The following is a 26798-nucleotide window of genomic DNA, read 5'->3' as shown; positions in this document are numbered from 1 at the left end:
ACTCAAATACATCTCTATTTCTTATTACTGCTGCCATCTTAATCCAAGTTATCATGATCTCTTTGCTAGATGATAAAAAATCTTCTAAACATTTCCCTCCTCCCATTCTCCCCTCCCCCCAATTAAGTAATTTTCTTCAGAGCAGCCAGTGTAATTTCAAAGAATAAACCAGACCTTATCAATTCCCTGTTTAAAATCTTCAGAGGCAATTACAATTAAATCCAGGCGCAGTGGTGGACAGCTATAATTCCAGCAACAAGGGAGGCTGAGGCAGGAAATCACAAGTTTGAGGCTAGCCTCTGCAAGTTAGTGAGGCCCTAAGCAACTTAGTGAGACAATGTCTCAAAATAAAAATATAAAAAGGGCTGTGGATGTGTCTTAGTAGTAAAGCACCTGTAGGTTCAATCCCCAGGACTAAAAAAAGAGAAAGAATAAAATTCAAACTATTGATATCTATTGAACTCAGGATACTACACTGAAATGATTAATGACTGAAAAGTCTTGCTAGAATACTTATAGTTAACAGTTAATCTCAGCTGTGAAATAGAATGTTTATTAGATATAACAACTACATGTGAAACCCTCAGAAATTCAGATACTTCAGATACACATCTCTCTCTCTCACACCCACCCACACACAGAGTTATATAAAGCCAAAATTGCTTTTATAGAGAAAATGCACTTATATTTTTTAACAGAAAAATATTGCTACCCTGAAAAATTCTACATTTTCTCTATAAAGGCAAATTTACTCAAATAGAACGATTATCTAGAAGTTTTACTATTTCAGGAGTTCTAAGAAATATGGTCAAGGGTCACAAGGGCCAGAAACATAGCTCAGCATAGCTCAGTGAGTATGAGGCTCTAGGTTCAATCCTTAGTACTGCATAAAAACAAACAAACAAACAAACTAAACCTAAATCTCAGCAACATTTTGACTAAACAAACCCTATTGATTGCTAACAAATTATTCTATGTTTAGAAGTGCATTTTTCTAAAGTCGTGATTACATGATTACACTTTAAAAATTCTGTTATCCTTGCATTGTCCAACATATTACCTGATCACCAGAAACTTGGCCAGTGACTAATCTGGCAAAAATATGGAATATATTCTAAATAGAAATCACTTTAAAGTGAATAAATTTTCATTTCTTTCTCAGGCCCTAAAAAAGATAACAGGCTTTTCCTAAAAAGCATATTTAATAAAATTTAATACAAATTGTGTGCTATTTTAGTAATCATTTCAACTTTTATCCTTAAAATGTGTTTATTAATAAGATCTGTGATTTCAACCTCAGCAACATAAAACTTAACAATTAACATTTCAATATTAAAAAATAATGTAATGACAATCCTAATTTCAAAGCTAACAAAGAAGTACAATTAATGTGTAAGTATTTTTACAAAATAAAGCACAATATTACTAAGGTCTCAAGATTATGACACATCAATCTAAGATGCAGAGCGTAAAACAATGTATTTAGATTTTCCTTTGAAAGTCCCAACTCTTATTTCTGTAACAAAATAAACTTTTACTCAGTTATTTTTAAAATATCTAAATGGGAAAAGTATACTAAAAGCCATCAACAAAGACTGTTTTTGATTATTCTTGGTTTCTAACCCATTTAGAAAAGCATGCAGTTTAGAAATGCATATTTGGACAAATTAATCTTAATGTTATGTTCTTGAACATAAACATCAGCAAACAATATAGAGTATGAAATAATACAGGAAAAATTTTTGGTTTTATGGGTATTACAGTGTGGTTTTAATACAAGCTAAACATAAGCACAATTGTTAGATTTATCATGCAAAACAATATGCCAAGATCAATCTTAAAAGAAAAACCAAAACATAAAAAATACCATTCTCAATTAATCCTTCAGACTCCATATAAAATACAAAAATTAGTATGTCAATAATCACATCAAGTACTAATTTGCTGATTGAGAGGTAAAAAATCTTTTTGATTTCAAAATTAAATAGCTTCGGGTAAAAAGCATAGTATTTTCCACATATACTATCTTTCCATTTTGCACAGAGTTCCAAGGCAAAGATTGCTTCTGGCTTTATGAATTACCAGAGATGACCTGTGTGGCTGACTTATCACAGGTCTTTTATTCTTCTTTCCTGATAGTTCCTTAGCTTCTTTGGGAGGGGGCATATGAATTGGTTTCCATGGAATTGGATTACAAAAGGCTGGTTCTGGATAGGAAGTTCCACTGTAAAAACCTACAATCATTGAAAAATCAGAACAAAACAAAACAACTAAACTTCTTGAGAACAATTACTTATTTTAAAATTTAAAATAGTTTTTTTTTTAAAAACTAACACTTTCAAATATAGTAATGTAGTAAGAGATAATTCTGAGAAGCCAAGCAATATTATTAAAACATACAAAAAATAATGCTGAGAACCCAAATAATATTGTTAAAATCTATGCAAATAATAATACCTGCAAAGGTTTTACTATGGAATTAATTTCAGAACCATAAAAATTGAATAAAACCTTCATTTTCTTAACCCTATCTAGGAAATGACTTATTTGTGAACTAGTTTCCCCTTGTCAGAGACTAAAATTTACAGAAAAATTTATTTTGCTTATACAGCTAAAGTGAATCAAGATTTTTGTTTAGAACCAGGGAATTTTGATTTATTGTTATTCAAGTTAATAAGATTTCACAGAATCAGTGTAATTTTATTACTAATTAGAGAGCAACTTTTGATGAACATACTGTTTAAAAATTGTGATGCCTGACAATAATAACTATGTGAAGGAAGAACATTCTGTAAATTATCTTCAAATCCTTTGGTCATTATAGGCACACAAATTCCTTTATTTCATAATTTATAAAAATGATAGGATAAAGAATAAAGACTTAAGGGAAGTACAGCATGCAGACAAATATGGATGCTTATTAGAATGAAGGGAAGGGATGGGGATAGGAAAAGAAAAGAGTGAAATGAATTCAAAATAATTTTCATATAAATGTATATAAATACACCATCATGTACATCCATAAGAATTGGGTTCTAATTAGAATAAGATATGTCCCATATTTGTATAGTTATATCAAAATGAATTCTACTGTCATGTATAACTAAAGAGAACCAATAAAATTAAAAAAGAATTAAACTCATTTAAAAAGCAAAGTAATTTAATAAAATAGTCCCTTGTTTTAGCAATTAATTTCTAGTCAATATGTATATTCTCACCTAAAGTCTTAGCTTTACTATCTAATCTTTAGGTTAAAATCACTGCTTATTGACCTTTTCTTAAGCAAGAAAGAAAGAGAGGGAGGGAGGGTGGCAGGGAGGAAGGTGGGGGGAGGAGGAGGAGGAGAAGGAGGAGGAAGAAGCCATCCTCAGTAGCTAAAATGGATTAATGGATATAATGGATGACCTCTATGACATATAAGAGAGGCCTAATCCTGACAGCAGGAATGTGTCTTTCAGACTCTGGCAGCCCACTTTGACTGCATAATATGTCAACACACACTTCACCAAGATGGTCAAAACAAAGTCTGGAATATGTTCCATTGTGTGAACAAAACAGAATGGGAGTATTTTTAATAATAAATCATTTAAACAAGTGAAGGCAGCTGTCATCAAGGTATGAGCTTTCAACATAAAGCACAAAGAAAAACAGGCAATGCCATTTATCATCAGACCAAGCCTAAAGGCCAATTGGTTCTGTTTGGTCATGTGCTATCTATATCCCACCCTGTAAAAAGAATGTGCCAAAGACACTGGAAGCTCTGCCTTAGAGAAGGTTAGAAAAAGGGTAGGCAAGATGAACCCTTAAACACATCCTGAGTAAGGCTTTTTCATCCAAGAATGTAAGAGCACTACCAGGGATGCTAGCAATTGAACCCAGGGCCGTATGCATGCTAAGGACATGCTCCGTGACTGAACTACAACTCCATCCCTGAGAATTTAACTTATTTCCTAATGTTAGAAATCATTGCTTAAAAGTGTAAGTTTGCAGTTTTACAACCATTACCTTTATATATCATTTATGGAGAATGAATAAATTCCTACCAACATAGTATTATTTTCTAAAAGATAGTAATTTGAAAGAAAAATAAATTTTATAAGTTTCTATTTCTGTGAAAAAGAAACAAAATGTATAAAATTTGCTTCTGCAAACCATACTTATGTAAGCCACATAACATAAAAACTAACCTGTAAGTTTTCCATTGGCATAACCATAGCTCTTTACAGCTGGACGAGGTTTACTTTTTGCATTTTCCAACCATTCCTTAAACTTTTTATCTGCTATTTCCTTTTTCTCTTGTAATTCGGCTTGCCGTTGTTTTTCTTTTTCCTTAAAATGACAAGACCAAAGCATTTCCAAGGATATTCTATAACTAAACATTCCATTCAAATTCTACTGAGTCTTTTCTCCCAGTTGCTTCCTCTCTCAATGGCTTACTGGCCACAATATTGAATTATATTTCTATAATTTGAGAGTAAAACTGAACATGATCAGGGATGTGATATTAATGTGTCTTCCTCTAAACAATAAGATATCAAATCCAAGAAAAAAGAAAGCAATCCGCCTTCTTTTTAAAGTAATTTATTATACAGTAATATGACTAGATAAAAGTATATCGAAAAATATTTAAAACAACTAACAACAATTTTGAATATGACTGAAAAATATATAGGCTTATTGAAATTACTCAATGTAAGGAAACCAAAAATACATATTCATTTTGAAGCTTAAAGACAGCATAATATAAGTAAGGATAGTTTCATATCTTTATGCTATGATACGGTCAATTTTCTAATCATATACTTTTTTCTAAAATATAGTTGGCACCTAGGAACACCAAAAACATATATTCTAACTGGCTACTTTAATAAAAATACCTTTTCTTTCTTCTTCTTCTCACATTCTTCAGCAATTTTTTTCTTTAACCATTCTTGATATTTTTGTTTTGCTTTTTCTTGCAAATGTTCTTTCTCTAGTTCTTTTGCTGCTTTCTCCTCCATTTCCTTATTCATTTTTTGTTCTCTTTCTTTCCTTTTCTTAAATAAAAATAGAAATTTTCATTGAAATACCTGTAATTATTCTGACATAAGGAAGGATTGTTATATGCAATAATTTTCTAAACTTCTATTATTCTTAAAATAAGTGGTGTAACAGTGGTTGGCACATGTGGTTTATGAGAATATATAACATACTGCAATTACTTGTTCAATGTCAATAACAGGTAGTTACTGCTTGGCTGTAAGTTTCATTAGGACACTGACAAAGATCTTGCTCATCAACGTATACCTGCGACTGGGATAGTGCTGAGTAAACAATAGGTGCTCAATAAATATTCTTTAAATAAATTAGTGAATAAATATTACTATCTGTTAGACTGCTGAATCCTAGTATTTTTAATGGATGTTTACCCTCATGTATATAAACATTTCCTAGATAGACAACTTGTCAATACAAATACTTGGATAAGTATTCACCAAAAGTGAGTTATAGAGTTCAAATGAATAATGCCTGCTGAAGATTGCATATAAGGACATAATTGGGCAAATCTTTAGGTATACTGTTTTATATAGATCAGAGGCTTGCAAACAAGGCTAAATGTCAAATTCGGCCCACAGGCCACCTATTTGTAAACAACATTTTATATAAGTATGGCCAACTCATTTTGCTTATATATTTGCATATGGTTTCTTTTACTCTACAATAGCAAATTTGAATAATTGCCACAGAGACTGCATAGCATAGGCAGAAAACCTGAGATGTTTAAGATCTGGCCCTTTTCAGAAAAAAAAATTATTTTTTGACATAGACTATAACTCAATGCTTTTCTTCTCCTTACTCAAATGATAACCTACCAACTGTAGTTAAATTCTAAATAAATAATGGCATGGATAGTTCTCTTTATCAAAGTTTTATAAATTAATCTGAAAGGTATAAAAGGAATATGGAATACAAATATATATACATGTCAGTTTTCATGGAGCAAAGAAAGATGATCCAAAAAGAGAAATTCCTTCCCTGAAAGTATCTTGTAAAATACTGTATTATAAATTAACACCCAATTAACAAACATCAGTTATATACAATATATGTCCTTTTCAGTGCTGTGCAGCACAAGCAAGTCTTGAAAATCAGGGCTTGCACCATTCTTCAAGTTGATATATTTCTTTCTTGCTGAGCAGCCAATAGCTGTGAAAAGGAATCTTTTCATAACAAAACCTCAATAGCTGGAACAATAATGGATTTTAATTACTCCTCACTGGCAGAAAATCTACAAACTGAAAATGGTCTTGGAATATATCTCTTTTAATCTGTGTGATTTATGACTCTCCTGCCTAACCTCACCAACAAGAAATCATCTAGTCCCTACTATGTTTTCAATGACAAAAACTAACACTTCATTGGTATCTATACCTCACACTATTCTACATACTTTATTATACATATGGACCATCAGTTAATTCTTACAATCCCAGTATGGGGTAGGTACTATTATTATCCTATTTACAAAGGAGGAAAGGAAGGCACAAGAGGGTAAGTAATTTGCTTAAGATCACACAGTAAGTAGTAGATCACTATAGATCACAAAGACTTCAAAATGGAAGAATGCTAAAAATAATGTTATGCCAAAAAATTTAAACTGAAGTGAAATGTCAAACCTCCTTAAAACATACTTCTTCTCAAAATTAATTCAAGAAGAAATAGTAGTATATAACCATTTATTATAAAACAATTCAAAATTTAAAAATTTACCACAAAGTACTCTAGCTTCTGATAGCTTCATTGGTAGTTTGCAATGTACATTTAAGGAAGAAATAATACCAAATGACTACACAAATTAATTTTATGTTTCAAGATAATATCAGAAACAAGGCAAGATACAAGGCAAGATAATTGCTCTATAGCCCAAAATGTGAAATAATTAAACATACATGTAACAAATGATGCATAATACCATCATTAAAAACTAAATAAAACTGATGAGAAATAAGACAAATAAATGGAAAGAAAAAGCATATTCATAGATTTTAAATTTGATATTACTAAGAGACATTTTCTCCAAAACGATCTACACATTTAACAAAATCCCAATAGTGCCAGGTACTATTCAAGCAGGCATAATTAGCAAATCTGATAAGCAGATGCTGAATTACATATAGAAAGGTGCAAAGGAACTAAAATGAGTTTGGAAAAGAAGACAAAAGTTGATTTATATTATCTATTTTTTTTAAAAAACTATAAGTTCAAGAATTATAGAGCTGTAGTAACAAGTTAGTACTGCTGACACAGGATATAAATCAATAGAAGAGAATAGAATTCAGAAATAGATGTGTGTGTGTGTGTGTGTGTGTGTGTATGGTCAACTGATTTTAAACACAGTGCCAAGGTAATTTGATAGGGAAAGGATTATCTATTCAATTAACAGTGGAACAATTGAATATATGTATGCAAATGAATGAACCCCAACCTTTAACTCAACCAGATATTAAAATGAACTCAAAATAAACATATAGGTAAAGCTGAAGTTATAAAACTTCTAGAAGAAAACAATAGATAATTTATACTCTTGAACTATACAATGTTTCTTAAATAAAGACATACAAACCATAACCATAAAAGAAAAAACTGAAATATGGAATATCGACAAAATTTAAAACTTATGCTCTTTAAGTTGGACACAGAGGTGTGTGCCTATAATCCCAGTGAATAGGGAGGCTGAAGCAGGAGGATAGAAAGTTCAAGGCCAGCCTCAGCAACTTAGGGAGGCCCTACACAATTTAGCAAGATTGTGTCTCAAAAAAAAAAAAAAAGGATGGGGATATATCTAAGTGGTAAAGTCTAATGGGTTAAATCCACAGGGAAGGAAGGAAGGAAGATCATTCTGCTTTTTAAAATATAGTATTCAGAAAAATTAAATGGGCCACGAGTGATGGCACACACCTCTAATCCCAATGACTCAGCAGACTGAGGCAGGAGGATCTCAATTTCAAAGTCAGGCTCAGCAACTTAGCAAGGTCCTCCTAAGCCACTTAGTAAGACCTTGTCTCAAAACAAAAAATAAAAAACTGGCTGGAGATGTGACTCAGTAGTTAAACATCCCTGGATTTAGTCCTTGGCACAAAAAAAAATTAAATGGGAGGAAATATTTGCAATGCATTTATCTGACATTGGATTTGTGGTCTGGATATATAAAGAATTCTAGGACTGGGGATTAGCTCATTGGTAGGTGCTAGACTAGCCTGAGTGAGGCCCTGAGTTCAATCCCCAGCACCACATTAAAAAAAGAAGATCTGAAAAAGCGAAGAGAAATGTACAAAATTCACCCAGTGTCACATGTACCTATATTCCCAGCTACTTGGGAGGCTCAGACAAGAGGATCACCTGACAAGCCCAGGAATTTGAGGCCAACCTGAGTAACAAAGTGATATCACCAAGATCCCCATCTCAAAAAAAAAGAAAGAAAGAAAGAATAATTCCTACATGTCTTTTGATGGAGAGAGGAGGCTGGTTGAGGACTGAACCCAGAGCCTGCTAAGCATGCTCTCTGCCACTAAGTTTTACTCAACCGTGAATTCTTATATCTTAATAAGAAGTCATATAACCCCTTCAAAAAATGGGCAAAAGACTTAAACCGACACAAAACAAATCCAAAAGAAGCTAACAACAAATGTAGCTCAGTTGTAGAGCGCTTGCCTACCATGGTCAATAAGTGTAATAAACTGAATTGTGTCCCTTCAACTCCTATGTTGAAGGCCTATCTCCCAGTGTGAGGAGATAAAACCTTCCGAGAGTAAATCAAACTTAAATGAGGTCTTAATCCAATAAGACTGATGTCCTTTAAAGAGGCCAGAAAACAAGCCATCTGCAGGCCAGAGGCCTAAAGAGAATACAAATCTGCAGACACCTTCATCTTGATTTCCAGTCTCTGGGATGTGAGAAAATTTTCTGTTGTTTAAACCACCCAAGTCTGTGGTATTTGGTTATGGCATCTCTGAAAGACTAATACAATGAGCTTATAAAAAGATGCGAAACAGCATTAGATCTCAGGGAAATGAAAATTAAAATAATGGTATATACTATACACACACTGGAAGAACTAAAATGAAAGACTGACAATATAAGGTTTGCCAAAGATGTAAAATATTTGGAACTTTTATACAATAGTCATAAGAATATAAATTGGTATAAGCACCTTAGAAAATACTTTGGCAATTTCTCATAAACACATTCTTACCACATAGCCCAGCAATTCAGCTCCTAAACATTTACCCCAAACAAATGAAAACAAATGTCCACAAAAGACTTGTATATAAATGGTCATAGGATTTTATTCATAATATCTCCTAATGGAAAACAATCCACTGACCATCAACTAGTGAATGGATAAACAATTTGTGCTATTCCATGGGAGACTACTCATCAATAAAAATGAATTAACAATATATGAAATATCAGGATATATTTAAAAACAAAAGAAGTCCAACACAAAGAAGTCCAACACATTCTTTCATGCTGCTTTTAAGAAAGTATAGAAAGTACAATCTTATATACAGAATAGAAAGATTACCAGGATATTTGGAGCTGGGGCTGGCTATGGGAAGGGAATGGGGGTTGGATGCGAAGGGAACTTTCCGGAGTGATGAAAACGTTCTTGACTGTGGTGCTTATTAATTATACAGGTACGTACATCTGTCAAACTCATAAACTTAAAATAGGTGTATTTTATTGCACAGCAGGCAGTCAGAATAGTCACTGCTACTGAGAGAGCAGTCAGCCATTAAGTGGCTTCGGATTTTCTAGCACACTGGTTCTATATCGCAGAGGACAATAATTAATCTTCCTTTTCTAAAATGGTGCCCTGAAAGAACCTTTGTTTCTTACAAGTAAAAGAAATGAACAACTGGCTACTTAAAGTTTTTGATTTTCTATTTTAATTCCTCTAATAGGGCCTACTTGGCACATAGAAAAAGCTAAGTAAACATTTGTTGAAAGCATGAATGATACACTGATAACAGTGTTATCAATCATACACCTTGTTGATTTGAATTAAGTCTTTCAAATAAAATATCAGTGTGTTTTGAGAATTAAAAACAATTTTATGGGGCTGGGGATGTGGCTCAAGTGGTAGCGCGCTCGCCTAGCATGCGTGCAGCCCGGGTTCGATCCTCAGCACCACATACAAACAAAGATGTTTATCCGCCGAAAACTAGAAAATGAATATTAAAAAATATTCTCTCTCTCTCTCTCTCTCTCTCCCTCTCCCCCCCCCCTTTAAAAAAAAATTTTTATTTTTTTTTTAAACACTGAAAGTAGAGGCCTTTTTCAAAATTTGTATTAATGTGTAAAAAAATTAATCTGGAAAATAAATAGCATAGCAACACAAATATTAAGTGTACTCAATGAGATAAGCCATTTGATTTAAAAGGATTTTACAATTTACAGTCATATTAGAAGAAAGCAATCTTACTAATGTATACATAAATTCTTTTGTCTGATTTTTTGATAAAACACAGTGAAAATGACTTAGAGAAAATAGCAGCCCAAGATAACAACTAAAATGAAGCTGGAGGCAGCAGAGGACCACACACCATGAAATGTAAACAGAAAGCTAGATGCCAGACAGGAAGAGAAGAACCAGGAGAGCAGTCTTTACAAATACAGGTAAATGTAACTAAGGCTGAATAAGAAATCTGATAGTTTTTAAGAAAAAAAAAAATAAAGGAGGGATCAATTATTCTTTAACATGCACAAGAATGCTGCAGAATAGGTAAATTAATTTTTTAGGGTTCATCTCTGAATCATTTTCTACCTTATGGAATCTTGCTTTCAATAATTAGTGATTTATGTCATGACAAGCCACCTACTCCAAAAGAATTTTTTCCTCAAAAATAATTGGATTAGGTCTACTACCACTAACTAAAACAGTGAATATATATCATGTATCCCTCAGCAGTATCTTACATTCTTAGAAAAACAACAATTATGTTTGATTGGCATGGTAAAAATTAGCTTAATGAAGTTAGAAGATAAGAGAAAGCTTCTAGAGGAGAGAGCACACCATACATGGAGAACTATTTTCATATAAACTTCAAAAAGGTGTCAACCAAAATTTTGTAATGGTCATATAGACTTATTTTGATTGTGACATTTATTCAAAGTACTCTTTTGGGGATGAAGTAAACAAACACAATCCATAGTAATTGATTTCTAAACAAACACAATCCAAGTAAGGATCAAATACTTCTATGGTTATAATACACACACACACATACACACAGACACCTCTCTAACCAATTTCCTTCTTCTAATGCCTGGATGATGACGATTATGTTATCTTCAACTTACTGAAATTATTTGATACTCATAATAATATCACTTGGCATCAGATTCAACAATAGGTAAGGACAAAAACTATAATTAAAAATTTAAAACTTTTTCCTATAATTTGAGCATTTATCTAAATTCATAGTTATATTTTAATAATAAAATCAGTATCATTCTAAACATACAAAATCACAATAAAAAAAAAGTGATAGCAGAGTAAATTTTTTTTAAATGGGGGTTGGGGGGCAGTATTAGGGATTCCACTCAAGCCCTCGTGCATGCTAGATAAGCAGTCTATCACAGAGCTACACCCTCCCCTAGACCTTTTTTCATTTCATTTTGAGTCAGGGTCTCAGAAAATTGCCCAGACTGGCCTCAACTTTGTGATTCTCCCATCTCAGCTTCTGAAGTAGTTGGAGTCAACAGGCATGTGCCACCATACCCAGCTATTTTAAAATTTCTAATGTATCAGGCTGGGGTTGTGGCTCAGTGGCGGAGCACTTGCCTTGTACATGTGAGGCACTGAGTTCGATCCTCAGCACCATATAAAAATAAACAAACAAAATAAAGACCTTTTTAAAAAAAATTTCTAATGTGTGATCCAACATAAGAATGTATTAAAATTGAAAGTAGGGATATGAAGGAGAGCTCAATGGTTGCATGCTAGCCTAACATGCTTAAGGCCATGGGTTCAATTAGCACCACAAATTAAAAAGTAATAATAATAATAATAACAACAACAACAAGAAGAAAATTGAAAGGAAGAATAGGAATATAGCTCAGTGGTAAAACCCAGCATGAGTGAAAACCTAGTTTTGATCCCCAGCACTGCAAAAAAAAAAAAAAAAAAAAAAAAGAAAAAAGAAAATTCATTCACTCATTCAATTAACAAATGCTTACTATATGCAAAGAATTATAAACCTTGTAATGGATAAAAAATAATATAAAAAAGAATTCTTGTTCTTAAGGATCTTAAAATTACCGGAAAGCAAAGGGATATACATACTACAAAACAGCCATTTTTTTCTTTTTTATAAAACATACACAAAATACAAAGCATCATATGATAAAGTGCTATAAAAGTTAATATAAATTGAACAAAAATTCACAGGAAAGAATCTTTAACATGTGAACAGCCAATCTGCATGAAGGAAATAATCTGAGTTGGATGACAAATGGAAAAGTAGAACAGAGGATATGATGAGATCCCATCCTGATAAAATATCATATGTAAAAATTAGGAAATGAAAAATAGTAAGAAGATAAGTATTCTCAGAATTTCTCAAGAATACATACTCTTGAGGCCTGGGCAGTACAGCCGAAAGCTCAAGATTTCTAGGAAATTTATTTGTATCTTAAAAATAATGTAAAAAAATTTAGTGCTCTCTTAGTATATGCAAGGCCCTGGGTTTGATCATCAACACTTTGAAAAATAAAATAAAAATAAAACTTACAGTCTACTTCTTTATATACCTATGTTTGCTTTACTATAAAAATATAACATTTTCCTCTCAAAAAATTTCCAGTAAAACTAATACTCCAAGAAGATGGGGGGCGGCTGTGATTATCTTGTGTGTGCTCCCTAAATAATCCCAGTAAAAAGAAACAGCATAGAATAAAGAGAAAACAGATGGCAGACGTGGCTGAAATGCTACTTTGGCTCAGGGAATAGAGTGGAGGCTCCTTAACCAGTCAGTCTAGAGTTGTTAAAATCTCAGTCAGAAGACAGTACAGGTGTGGAACATGAAAAAAATTTTTTAGACTTAAGGAATGACAGTCAGATCTATTCAACAAAGATTAATCTGGCAGAGACATACAGGAAGGGTTTATTCATTTGACAAATATTCCTGGGTACCTCTAATGTATTGTAATGGATAAGCTATTGGAGAACTGAAAAAAAGAAGCAAAATTCCTGATCTTGTAAGAACTTATATCCTAGTGTGGAGAAGTAAACAATAAAGTTGAAGGAAGTAATGAGACCATTCAGAAAATAAAAGAGAAGCAGCAATTATATATAGTAAAGGAGGGGATGTTTTGGAGCAACAGATTTCTTATTATTCTTAGGTGACTGAAGACACAGTAGAAGTAATAGAAATAAAGGAATAATAGGAAAGAGTCTATGAAGAGGAATGGGGCAAAGGTACTTTTTTTTAGGTGTACACATTTGGAGTTGCCTGCTGACCTAATGGATAGAAATCCAAGACTCAAAAAATTCAAGTCTAAAGATTCAGACTTGGTAGGGCTCGTGTCGTAGCTCAGTGGCAGAGCACTTGCCTAGCACATGTGAGGTGCTGGGTTCCATCTTCAGCACCACATAAAAATAAATAAATACAATAAAGGTACTGTGTCCATATACAACTAAAAAAATATATTAAAAAATATTTAGAATTGCTGAATGCAGGCAGACACTAGTAGAGGTCACAGGGACAGAAAAGAACAAAATTAGAGGGCATCCAGGCTCTGTAGTGCATGCCTTTAATCCCAGTGACTCAAGGGGACTAAGGCAGGAGGATGGCAAGTTAGAGGCAGTCTCAGCAACTTAGTGAGACCCTGTTTCAAAACAAAATAAAAAGGGCAGAGATGTAGTTCAGTGGTAAAGTATGCCTGGGCTCAATCCTTAGTACCAAAAACAAAAGAGTAAAGGGCAAAGGGCAGAAGACAGAGACTTGATAAATATTCATGAGGGTAGGGGTAAAAAACAAAAGCAAAACCCCAAAGAAGAAAGAACCTAAGAGAAATATAAGAAAAACCTAGCTAAGGACTAATTGGAAGAAAGACTTTGAAAAGAGATGTTAGGATATGTGCATGCATTTTTTTTCCTTTTTACCTGTTCATTCTTTTTCTGAACCCATTCCTTGTGCTTTTCTTCAGCAATTATCTTTCTTTTTTCACGTTCTTCCATTTTTTTTCTTTTTTCTAGTTGTTGATTTAATTCCTGTGGATTTCATTTAAACAAAAGGCAATGTTTAATGGAAGTACCCAAATCACATATTTTTAAAAAGGCTGAGCTTAACCAAATTAAACAAGAATATAGTTTCCATTATAGAATATATACCACTACTGATAATAACTTACTTAAGTAACTAGTCTACAATGAAAGAAAGCATTGGTAAAAAGTATAAGTCATTTTTTAGAAATGCAAATAATTGCTTGGCAGCAAAACACTAGTTTCTTAGACTAAACTTCAACTAAATTACCCTCATTGAAATCAACTTTCCCACACATAAATTTTGGCACCACTGTAAGCTATTGGCAGTAGCTCAAGAGAATTGCAACTTTTTTTTTTACAGTTATAAAAAGCTTCAAGATTCTTGCTGAAGATAAAGAATAGGAATTAAGTAATCCCTAAATTAAAATTTTAATTCAGAGTTACACCAAAGAAGAAATGTAAAGAAGGTAATCAGTTTTCCATAGAGAAAAAAAGAATCAGAGTTTTCTTCACAGATTTTATAGCTGCTGGGATATAAAACAAAACCACATTCATACCCCAGATTATTTAACTGCCTTGCTGTCACCAGAATCTACAGGTCTGGGCATTTCCTCAGGAGAAAGAATGTGGAAGGTATGGCCAAATAAAACTACAAGTTGAATGCCACCACTCTGTCACTCATCAGCTAAATTATGGCATTAGTTGAGAAAGCTGTTCAAACTAGACTTCTCTAGGACTCTACAATCATAATTACTGGTTAGTTTTCTTCCTTCCTTAGATACTAATAATCAGATACATTTATGAATCTTCCATTGGTCCCCCTTTCTCCTTCCCATCTTTCCTTTCTCCCCAAACACTTACCTCAATGGGCAATTTTCCAACTCTCAGGTTAATTCCAGGGTCTTAAATGAAGATAAAACTTTACACCAAGAACATATTTTTTTTACACTTTAGAAAAACTAATCAAAAGATACTTGTTTACCATGACTTCTGATCTTAAAATTCCACTGCAAAGAAAATAGTTGCCCTATCTCGCTTAGAAAATCTTCAAACTTTGAAATACCCTATTCCACAAAACAAATATCCACCTTGATAGGATTCTTCACTACCTCATAGCTATTATTCCTTCATTACTCACTCAATACACTTTAATTGAGTGCCTGCTATTGATCTAACAAGAACTGTGCGTGTGTACACACACACACACACACACACACACACACACACACATACACACAGAAAGATGAAATCCTAGAAGTCTCTCATCTAATCTTTTCTCTGTATACCAAAGAATAAAGTGCTACACTGTGAGTTACTGGGTATAAAAACAGGAATTTGGAGAAAAGAACGAAAAGGGAAGACAAAGAGAAATGGTTTGAACCAGGATAGTCAGAAATGAGCACTTTCTTAAAATAGTGAGAGAAGATGACTTTAAAAGAAGTGCAAGATGTGGGTGGGGATGATAATTAATTTAAAGTGTGGTACTAATTTCCTCTTTAGATAGAAAGAGGTTTTTTGAAGACAGAATAAATTGAACACTATGATGAAGAATACAAGTCAAAAGGGATGATTTAGAGCTCTTATTAAGACTGAAGGCTGAGTTTGAAATGATCAGTACTATTCTGAGGGAGATTAACTAGAAGGTTACTACAATATACTCTATAAGGGGAAGACAGTCTGGATTTGTGCCAGAAAACAAGTAAAAGGAGAAACACACAGAGTGTGTGGGGGTGTGCAGATACGCATGTGTATTATATGTATATACATGTGTATAAATATACATATAGTAAAAGGCTAGATATAAATCTGACAACTATACATTCGAAATTTTCCAAACTAGTTCTAAATTTTCTTTTAAAGAAAAGTTTAAATGTATGATTAAGCATAATTGATTATATTTATATACTTTTTAAGAGTCTTCCGGTAACTCAAAAGGTGGAAAATTAAGATGTTGCATTACTATTTTATGAATGCCAAATTTTAGTTAATGTTGATATAGGGGATAATAAAGAAAAGATCCAAAAGAACCTAGAAAATGTTACCACTGACCTGAATAGTACTGTATTCTTAGAATGTCTAAGTATTTGCCTACCTAGAATATACATCACATTCTCAGACACTACCCTCTCTTTCAAGGCTAGCTCCTCTTAGAATTTCCCATGCTGAATGGCTCCATCTGTTCACCACCGGGGCAGGCCTCCTCCAGGATACAGCAGGAGTCTTCTTTCCAAAAGCCCCTGCGTGGTCTTCTGGTACACCACTGAATTTCAATAGGATTTTAGCTATTTTCCCATAGAGTAAACATTTGGTTACGGAAAACCAAACTCCAAAGAGGGTCCTAAACATGCATCATTATTTCAATACATTTGCCTATTTTCAAATAATATTTTACTATTGAAGGTAACAAAAACAAAAAAACAAACTGACAATTTTGAGTTTCACCAACTCTATATCCTACCCTATTCCTTCCTTAAGGGCTGATAAATTAAATAGCTGAAGATTAAATGGTGAGGTTAAAAAAAAAAAAAAAACAGGAAAAAAGTACCTGGACTAGTCACAAAATAAATAATTTTTATAATTTTGAACAGATTATATTAAGACAAATGTTAAAAATTAGAATTAGCCAAAGACCACAGAGAACTTAGAAGAATTAAAGAATTATTTTAAATAATAAAAATGTAAATATATTTAATAACCTACAAAACAAATATGCTAGTTTGTATAATGTCAATGTTAATTTTCAGTGTTTACCATGTTTATCATTTCAACAATATTACAAATGTATAACATTTTTAATAGGGTAACTATAAAGGGTTAAAACAATTTTTTAACTCAATCTCACAGAGATGTCTAAAACAAATTTAAATGTCTGTTACTGAAATCAAATTTATAAATGATATGAGCTTTTTAATGATTCAACTATCCTTTAAGTTTTCCTTTAAGTGGGGCATGGTGGCACTCGCCAGTAATCCCAGCAGCTCGAGAGGCTGAGGCAGGAGGATTACTAGTTCAAAGCAATCAGCAACTTAGTGAGGCCCCCAGTAATTTAGTGAGACCCTGTTTCTAAATAAACTACAAAAAAGGACTGGAGATGTGACTCAGTGGTTAAGTGCCACTGCGTGGTACTGAAAAAAAAAATTCCTTTAAATGTTAAAGGAAAAAAATAAGAAAGCAAGAATAAGTTCAAAAGCAAATACTAAGTCTGATCTATTTATTTCTAAAATATTTCTTGATATCGTGGAAAAAGCACATAAATTGGAAATCTAAAGAACTTAATACCAGTTCCAGCTCTGCCACTAACCGAAACCTTGGCAAAGTTACTTCTCTGGCCTTCATGCTTCTTAGCTTTTATAAGGATCTAAAATGAACCATTCCTTATGGTCAAAAATCTGTGCTTTTAATGACATGGTTTGAAAGCAAATTAGGGAATAGAGTAAATAAGGACAGAAAAATAAGGGAAAGCATGACTTAGGAAATAAAGAGAAAGGCATGAAAATCCAAATAGATTTTGGCTAAAGTTTATATGATAAGCCATCTTCTAATTCTGTATTGTTTTCTACCAATATCATCAGTCCCCCAACACGAAATGTCTCTTGTAGATCCTGCAAAAACAAATTGATCCTACTTCCAATGGAAGTACCTCCAATTTAAACTTTCTGGATGACAGAAGTTAAACATTATTTCTGCAGAAAGCTATGATAGTTTTTAGCAGTATTCTTTAAAAGAAAAAAATAAATAAATAAAGTTTTCACTCAAAAGAAATAAAATATAAAGACCATAACAGCTCAAAATAAGCTAACAAAATATTGAGTAGATGACCCATATGTTATGATTGATAGGTACAATTCCTTGATGACTGATAGGCAAGATTCATTCAAAAATATCTTAAATTGCTTCAAAGTTAAGTAATGAAGTAGTCCTAAGAAATGTCAAATTACTCAAAACATGAAAAGGCTTTAATCCATACAAATAATTATACCCTTCTATATGCTTAATGGTTGTGGTAAGGGCTTTATATTTATTATTTTAATCTGTTCTTGAAACAAATCTTCAGAGTAGTTATTATATACTTTCATATGTAATAACTAACTCGTATTGAGTTCTTTCTATATAGTAGGCCATATCCTGATATTCATTTAGACCTCATAATTTATAACACTAAGAGGTAAATATTATTCTCCCCCTTTCACTGATAAAGTGACTCTCCTTACAAGTGACTTCTATAGTAGCTAGAAAAAATGCAAATGAACTCTGCTTTACCACTAACTTACTCTACCAGTGTTTTCCAAGTTGTGAGTCTAAAATCAATTTAACAGATTATAATTGACTTTCATAAAAAAGAATACCATGTTTTGAATAAATTAAGATACTTTTTCAAATATATATGTATATATACATCTATGCATAGGTTTCTATTTATGTTCAACATGAAAAAAATAGATTTCTCACTGTGAACAAATATTTTTCAAAAACACTACACAAGGTCTGATGAACATTGGTAGAACCCTTGCCTAGCATGTGCAGGGCTCTGGGTTTGATCCCTAGCACTCCAAGAAAAAAAGAAGCAGGAAAAATAAAAGCCACACTAAACATTGGAACTAGTAATGTTAAAAGAATTAGTAATGTTAAAATCTAAAGTTGAGGTAAAGGGAAGAGTCTGGGATCTCAAAAATAAACATTAATTCTGAAAACAAATTAAAAAAAAAAAAAAAAAAAAAAAAACCTTTTCCAAAGGCTACGACTAGCAATGATAGAAATGCCAATACCAATAAAAAACAAAATCAGCTATCTTTATACTTTGTTTCATTTAATCCTCACAAAAATCCTATGACAGGTACTATTTTTCCCACCTTGTCCAGATGGGGAAACTGAAGTATAAAAGTCTAAATAACTTGGCTAAGATCACCCAGCAAGTAAAAAGACTAGAACTAGAGCTTTTATTAAGCCTGGCTGAAACCAAACCACAAAGTCTTTTTCAAGCCCTGTGCTTGCTAAGAGGAAATAAGTACTACTCTCACAGTGTACATTTCCAGGAATAAATCTGTATTCTAGAATACAAAGTATCATGTAAAAGGGAAATGCTAGAATATACTAATTTACACAATCATTTTAATCATTCCAAGTCTCCTGAACAGATGTTTGCCTACCTGGTAGAAACCCATCACAAAAATAACAACTAGTTTCAAAAGCAATATGAAAAATTTAAAGGAAGATCATAAAGGGCAAAGAAAGTACAGAGCTTTAGTCCCCATGATTTTTTATAATAACATGGTTACTAACAGACTAGAATAAACTAAAATATCCAACCATAGTGTACCAGTTTACTATATTTTAATATATATTAATACATTTTAAATATACTTTAATAATAAGCAATCTTTTTCTTTTTTTTTTTTTTTTTTTTTGTGGTGCTGGGGATTGAACCCAGAGGATTGTGCATGCGAGGCAAGCACTCTACCAAATGAGCTATATCCCCAGCCAATAATAAGCAATCATTTTAAAGTGATGTTGAAAAATATTTAATGAGGGCTGGGGTATAGCTCAGTGGTAGCGTGTTTTCCTAGCAAGCACAAAGCCTTGGGTTAGATCCCCAATGCCACTCCAAAAAATAAAAAATGAAAAATAAAATGACATGGAAATATATTAATAATATAACAGGCAAAAAAAACAGATTGAAAAAGATTGAAACTATTTCATTAAAAACAAGAAGTATCTTTCACCATTTCTGTGATGAAAAGAAATCAGAGAGTGAGTCTGGATAGGGAGCTTAGGAGATGGCAAGTTATACAAATCTATTTACTTGCTAGGGCACATGCTCTTTGGTAGGTAGAATAGATTCCTGTCTCTATTTCAATTTTTCTCTTCTTTCTTAAAACTTTTCCTGAGTATATAGTTGAATTTACCTAAGTTAAGTGCAAAATTCTATTGTATACATTCTAGATATACATTTGTACATATAATCAGCCCTCTGTATCCATGGGTTCTGCAACCATGGATTTAATCAAGCATAGATTGAAAATATGCCAAAAAAAATTACTGTGCCTATACTGAGCAGGGACACATTGTTTTCTTGTCATTATTCTGTGAGCAATACAGTATAATAACTACTTAGGTAGTGTTCACATTGTATTAGGTGATATAAGTAATCTAGAAAAGATTAAAAGTAGATGGGGAGATATATATATATATATATATATATATATATATATATACGTTAAATGCCTTTATATAGAAAGACTTGAGCATTGAGTATTTTGGAATCCAAGAAAGTCCTGGAACCAAACCTCTTGGATACTTAGGATGACTGTTTTTATTTTAAAAAAATTTACATAGAAGAAAGTCTAGAAGGCTATATTCCATAATATTAACAAAGATTATTATTAGGTGGTGAAATTAAAAGAGCTTTTCATTTTCTTAATTATATTTAGCTATATTTTCTGAATGTTCTTCTAATGAACATACTGCTTCTATAATTAGATTTATTAAAATTGATATAGTAAACAAATACAAACAAATGCACACACATTGTTCTCAGGAACAATAAGATTAACATTTTAATTTACAACAGCAACTCTACTCTGTGAGCTCAGAATCAAATAGAAAGAATACTGTCTAGTCGTACCTCTAGAGCTTTCTGTTGCAGCCGGTCACGTTCTTCTTTTTCTTTGCCAACAAACCACACCTCCCATGGTGTCAGGCTGCTTTCTCCTAAGTGCACCTGTTTCTGTTCTTCTTGGTTATCTTCTGATTCAACTTTACTGCTATGAAAGAAAGGATACTGTAGAACTTGTACACGAAATACTTCTCTTACTAGTCAAAAATCATTTAACTATACAATGAAAACAAAATCTAACATCATATTTTCGATACTGTTATTTTAAAAACATGAATCAATTATATAAAGCAAAAATATGAAAAATCAGGAAAAGGAAATCTAATTTTGAATGACTTTACTCATTTAGTTATGCCACTCCCTTCAAAAAACAAATTATTTAAAAACCCAATGGAATAACTTGAGCCCAACCTATGTGCCTCAAGGTCACTTGAGGAAATTATTTATTTCTAAAATTTTATTTTTTTTATTCCTAAAAATTCTATCTATACAAGTAATCACTAATTACTACTAGTACACATAATCTTTTGTAGGTGTGTGTGTGGTACCAGGGGTTGAACCCAGGGCCTTGGACATGCCCCTGAACTATATCTCCAGCCCCACTACCACATACACACATATACACATAACTTTAATCAGATCCTGGGGCAGACCTTTCCCTTTCCCTCCCTTATATAGCATAGAAAAAAAAGTAATGTGTACATATATACCGAGAAAATGATAAAAAGCAAATAATTTAATAATTAGGAATTCTGGGTAAAGGATGAACAGAAGTTTTTTATATTCTTTTTTCTTTAAATTTGAAATTATTTTGAAATAGAAAGCTATAGAAAAAATATACCCTTCTCTTTTTCAGTGCTGGCAATCGAAGCCAGAGCCTCATGCATGTTAAGTATACTCTGTACCAATTGAGCTACACCCACAACTGCTGTGGCCCTTCTTTCCTTCAACATTTAATATTTTGTTTGACGACCTTTTGCCAGTTCTTAGAGTATACAAGACTCTCCAATCTGGTTATCTCTTATTGTCCTCATTTCCACTTTGTACCTTCTGTCAGTCTGACTCTTCCGGGTATACAGAAAATTAACTATATGAGTAAATAAAGAACAGAAGGACTTGGCTGGATACATAAGCCTCACAAAACTTATGGAAAACTTAACAATCAGCACTCACGGATAGGAAGATTGTTCAGTACCCAACATAGCTCCAGGGGCGAGTTTATTATATAGACTCAGGTGTGTTTATCTTCAACATTGTTCCTTCTAACAAACAATTGCCTTACAACTGCTTTGTACCACTTTTTCTATCTCATAGATTCAGGTTCCCTAATTTTTTTTGGGGGGGGTTATGTTATTTAATCATCCATTCATGTCTTTACAGAACTTGTATTCTAAGTGGAAAAGAGACATTGTTAATATATTATTTCTTAGGCACATCTTTCCTTTTCAGTCTTGCATTATGATCTCATCTGTTCTCAGCTTCAACTATCACTATATGCTGGTGATATCTGGATCAGCTATTCTGGGCCAGATCTCTATCTTAAGTTCCAGACTTATTTCCAACCATTTGATAGACAGATCCATGATATTGAACTCAGTCAGTTGAAAAAAAAAAATCTAAGCATTTTCCAGCATCCACCCCCCTCTTTCTTCCCCACTAAGAAAAAGTTTACTCCTCTTATAATCCTAAGTGAATGTTACCACCATCCACCCAGTTACCTAATCCAGAAATCCAGATCTGACTCCACCCGCTCCCCACTCCATGTCTGACTCCCCCTACCCTCATGCCCATATAATCACTAGTCATGTCAATTCTACATCCTTCAATTTTCTCAAGTGATTCTCTTCTCCAACCTTTCAATCACTCCAAACATAAACAGTCTCTAGCCTTCCCTTTTAAATCATTCTCTAAACCTATTGCCAGATTTGCCCCTCCAATGCATCCTTTTATCATGTAACTTCTCATCTCAAAGTTCTTCAGGGGCCCATTTGCGCACAGGATGAAATCCAAACTCCTTAGCCTGATATCCATAAATTGACTCCTGTCTTTCTTTTCATAAATGGGTGATCCAGACTCTACATTTCAGTCATGTTGAACTTCTGTGGGTTGGTAAATGCATTATGGTGTTGTGCTCTGCAGCTTTTGCCTAAAACTGAAATGCCTTTCCTCACCTCCACATATGGCCAGATTAAGAGCTTACTTTTGTGAGTAAAACAGCCTGGGGATAAAATCTGTATCTGCTTCTTCCTAGCTTGTGCACATACTTAAATTTCTTTAAAAAAGAGATCTCATCTGTAAAATGAAGATGACAGTAGTAGCTGCATGAAGAAGCTAAAGCATTTAGTATAGTTCTGGGTCCTCAGTAAGTATATGGTATGCCATTTATTATAATTATTACTATAACTCCTATTCTTCCTTCAAGATTTTATTCTGATACTATATTGTCTGGGAAACTTTCTAAAAACTTCTGGATTAACTGCCTTGGGTTTCCTGTCACTGATCTCCCTCTGCCACAGGCCATGAGTTCCTTAAAGAAAAGAACATGAATAAATAAATAAATAAATAAGAACATGGCTGGTTGTGATAGCTTAGACCTGTAATCCCAGCAATGTAGGAGGCTGAGACAGGAGGATTGTAAGCTTGAGGCCAGCCTGGAAAAATTAAAAGGTTTAGGGCTGTAGATTAGTAGGCTATAGATTAAAGCACCTTGGATTCAATCCCCAGTACTGGAAAAAAAAAAAAAAAGGAAAGAAGAAAACCAAATAGGTCTTGACTGAGGGTCTAGATTATGAAACACTGTTGAAAGAAGAAATTAGTCAAATCAGGTTTTTTTTTTTTTTTTTAGATAACACTTTAAATACTTCCTGCCTTAACATTTTTAGCAAACATGTTCAAAATGTATAGCATATAAACTACAGGTATACCCATAATAAAGAAAGGCTTCATAATTAGCTATTTATGACAAGAAACTTATTAAGGCACAACTTTCCTAACTGTAGTTATATGAAAGTCAGAAAAGAACTAAATAGATAAGCAGTAGGCCCAAAGCATATTATAAAAGACTCCAGAAAAATACTTTTCATTATCTTGTCTTGAGGTCATCTTTGATCATCTTCTCAATTCCAGCCAATACACTTGAAGGTCAATCCATCTTTTAAGCATAAGTCTATTTGTACTGAAAATTATCTTGAGGGATTGGGGTGTGGCTGAGTGGCATAATGCTTGCCTAGCATGTATGAGGCCTAGCACACACACAAATCTGAGCACATAGAGATATGTGCAGCCAATGCCTGAGTCTATCTCAAAGAAGCCTTACTCTACTGGTATGCCATAATTAGATGTAGCTGGTAAGGGACAGAGAGAGGCATAAAATCCCAGAGCTCTTGGTTCCTCTTTACAGAGGATGCTGATAGCCCAAAACAATGGCTGGGCTATGACTCAGGCTGCCTTCCCTCATCTCATCCCATACAAGCTATCCAGAACAACAACTAAAGGAACACAGTAATCTTCTAAAAAAAAAAAAAAGAAGAAGAAGTGCTAGTTTTTCTGAACCATTTGAAAATAATCATGGTATCTAACTATTCTCCAAGAAGGAGAAACAGGAATTCATTCAACACATATTTATTGAGTACCTAATAAGAATCTGACACTTGCCACACACAAGACCTAACAAATTCTCTTTCTAGACCCACATCCTCAGTATTCTTTTGACTCATGGGGAATGAAATGTGCTTAGGCAGCCTTAGCCCTATTAGCTCATTCAGGCTTTGGGTGAGACATAGATAGGTCTGGCTCCTCCCTTGGCAGGTTCAGTTTGATTAGCATTTTGGCTTGTGGAAGCTAATGCAGGGTGTCAGTAGTTGAGCTGCAGTTTTTCATGGCATTTATTCCTCAGGCTGATAAACTATGTCTACATTGTTTAGTCCTGTTAATTATGCTCAGAAGGTATTTCACACATCTTTAAAATTCATTTTAAAAATATCTAATACCCACTAAGTCCTAAAGAGTCCCTACAAAGCATAGATGAAAATGGTCTCCTAAAACCCTAACTCTTACCACTGAGTCTATGGGGTTAATACGAGATGGCCTCTTTCTTGTTTTTTCAAGCAGCCTGGACAGCCTGCGTGGTTACTCTTCCTGGTTTCCATTCCCACCAACATACCTCTCATCTTTAAAAGAATAACTTTTGTAACCATGTATGGATCATTTCATATGGTTCCACATTCTATTCATTCATTCCTTATATAGAGAGGGGCCATCTTGTCACTTACACATAAAGTATGGGTTCTCTGGTCTGCATTTTTTAGGTCTCCTGTATTGTTCCTTATATAGTTTGATGATCAGAAACTTGTAAATTGGCTTCTGAAGATGACGTTTACCCCCAAACAGACCTACAATATTACATATTCCTGCAGTGATAGGTCTTTTGCTTCTATTTCTGTACTCCCCAAAATAGTCATGCTGTATAAGAGGAAACCCTGATCAGTTTACCTCACTACTAGGCCCAGGTCTGCTAATAAGTTGGTGTATGCCTTTGAGTCAGACTTTTTATTTGTGTTTTGTGATACAGTTTTATCACCTGTAAAATGAGTGGACCGAGATGGGCTTTAATTTAATAAAATCTCGTATATTTTATTTATGGTCCCCAGTACCTAAACTAATATGTGACAAAACATAGATGTTTGCTGACTGAATCAATGTAGAAATAAACATTATGATGGTTTTTAATAATCCCTTTGCTTCAAATATTCTTTGATACAACAATAACTATTCCACTGAAAGTTCGTCCTCAGATCAGACACAACCCTGCCTCTGCATGCTGTCGTGGACTAATCTCTGTGCTTCAGCTCTTTACACTATTACAACCTACTACATAAAACACATTTTGGAACTAAGATTATGGACAAGAGTTCTTCAGTTCACCACCTGCATTTCTGAGGATTCGTAAAACTCCTGAAATAGAAGCAGTTTTGTGTGTTCGAGACTATATACGGGCCATTTTTAAAGGAAACTGAGATAGCAGCAATTAAAGGGCTAAGAATCAGAAAACACGTCATCTTCAAGAAATGGCCCAGGACTCTCTGCAGAAAGGGCTGCACTTAAGGATGCAGGAGCCTGCTCAGCCTCTAAGGTGGAAGACAGCAGATTGTTTTGGTTTGCTGAAGGTACTTGGAAGGGTCCAAGGAACCTTGGGACCGGTAGTATCGGTCGGGCAGCCTCAGGTTTACCTGGCGCGCCCCGGTAACTCCGTTCCTCTCAGGCTCAACACCTCGGCCTCTACGTCATGGGCATCTTCGTCCACATCTTCCTCATCCTCTCCGTCACCATGTTCATCGTCAAACGAGAAGCTCTGGTGGCCGAGGGGAGACAACAGTGACATGGTGGAATTGCTGCAGCTCTGAGGCGGCGGCGACGAACAGATAGACGTCGCCACCGCCCCCAGCCTCTGCCCCCTGGGACCCGTCATGAGGACGGAGAAGGAGGCCACGGAGGGCTGAGACTCGGAACTGCAGTCCGCGGAGAACAGGATGCCGGGAGGGGAAGAAGCAACACTCCACCGCCCCACAGCCCGCATCTGGCCCGCCAAGTTCAAACCGGCCGAGCTGCGACGAGGACGTGCTCTCCCAGCAGGCCCCGCGCGCGCTGGGCCCGGCCAATCCGGGTCGGCCCCGATGCCGCGTTGCCATGGCGACCCGAGGAGGACGCGAGGGCTTTGTCCGGGCCTGTAGAGCGTGGCTTCCTCTCCGTCTGCCCTTCTTCCTGTGTCTGGAAGGTGCCTGTTGCTTGTGAACTTGTTCAACTCTGCGTCTCTTCCAGCTGACACCTTCGGAGGCCTGGCCTTTTTTTGAGGTGTTGTTGCAGACCATTTGGTATTTGAAATAACGTTATTACTGAATACAGCAACTCCTTTTAAAGGGAAAGAGGCAGAATTAA

The 26798-nt window shown here is 34.2% G+C and overlaps 1 protein-coding gene across 2 annotated transcripts; it reads right to left on the bottom strand.

Moving 5' to 3' along the window:
• Window positions 1-1250: 1250 nt before the first annotated feature.
• Window positions 1251-26466, bottom strand: Ccdc34 (coiled-coil domain containing 34). Of its 2 annotated transcripts, none has more exons than XM_027924892.2 (6): window positions 26093-26466; window positions 20874-21012; window positions 14150-14257; window positions 4878-5036; window positions 4188-4329; window positions 1251-2234 (listed from the first exon to the last, which is right to left on the bottom strand). In XM_027924892.2, the coding sequence occupies exons 1-6, from the start codon at window positions 26437-26439 to the stop codon at window positions 2023-2025; spliced, it is 1107 nt and encodes a 368-aa protein (XP_027780693.2). In that variant the 5' UTR covers window positions 26440-26466; the 3' UTR covers window positions 1251-2022. The 2 variants fall into 2 exon arrangements, with proteins under 2 accessions (XP_027780693.2, XP_071473224.1); XM_071617123.1 differs by having other exon boundaries at window positions 20874-21009.
• Between the last annotated feature and the right edge of the window lie 332 nt (window positions 26467-26798).

The sequence above is a fragment of the Marmota flaviventris genome, chromosome 9 (genome assembly GCF_047511675.1).
Source record: "Marmota flaviventris isolate mMarFla1 chromosome 9, mMarFla1.hap1, whole genome shotgun sequence".
NCBI classification, from domain to species: Eukaryota; Metazoa; Chordata; class Mammalia; order Rodentia; family Sciuridae; genus Marmota; species Marmota flaviventris.
This window is presented reverse-complemented; position numbering and strand designations above follow the sequence as displayed.

Excerpts from the sequence above, each read along its gene's own strand:
- Ccdc34 (XM_027924892.2), bottom strand. The coding sequence starts at position 26,439 with ATGCGGGCTGTGGGGCGGTGGAGTGTTGCTTCTTCCCCTCCCGGCATC. Across the intron at positions 14,258-20,873 it reads TGCAACAGAAAGCTCTAGAG|GAATTAAATCAACAACTAGA; the intron begins GTACGACTAGAC and ends TGAAATCCACAG. Across the intron at positions 2,235-4,187 it reads TGCCAATGGAAAACTTACAG|GTTTTTACAGTGGAACTTCC; the intron begins GTTAGTTTTTAT and ends CAATGATTGTAG.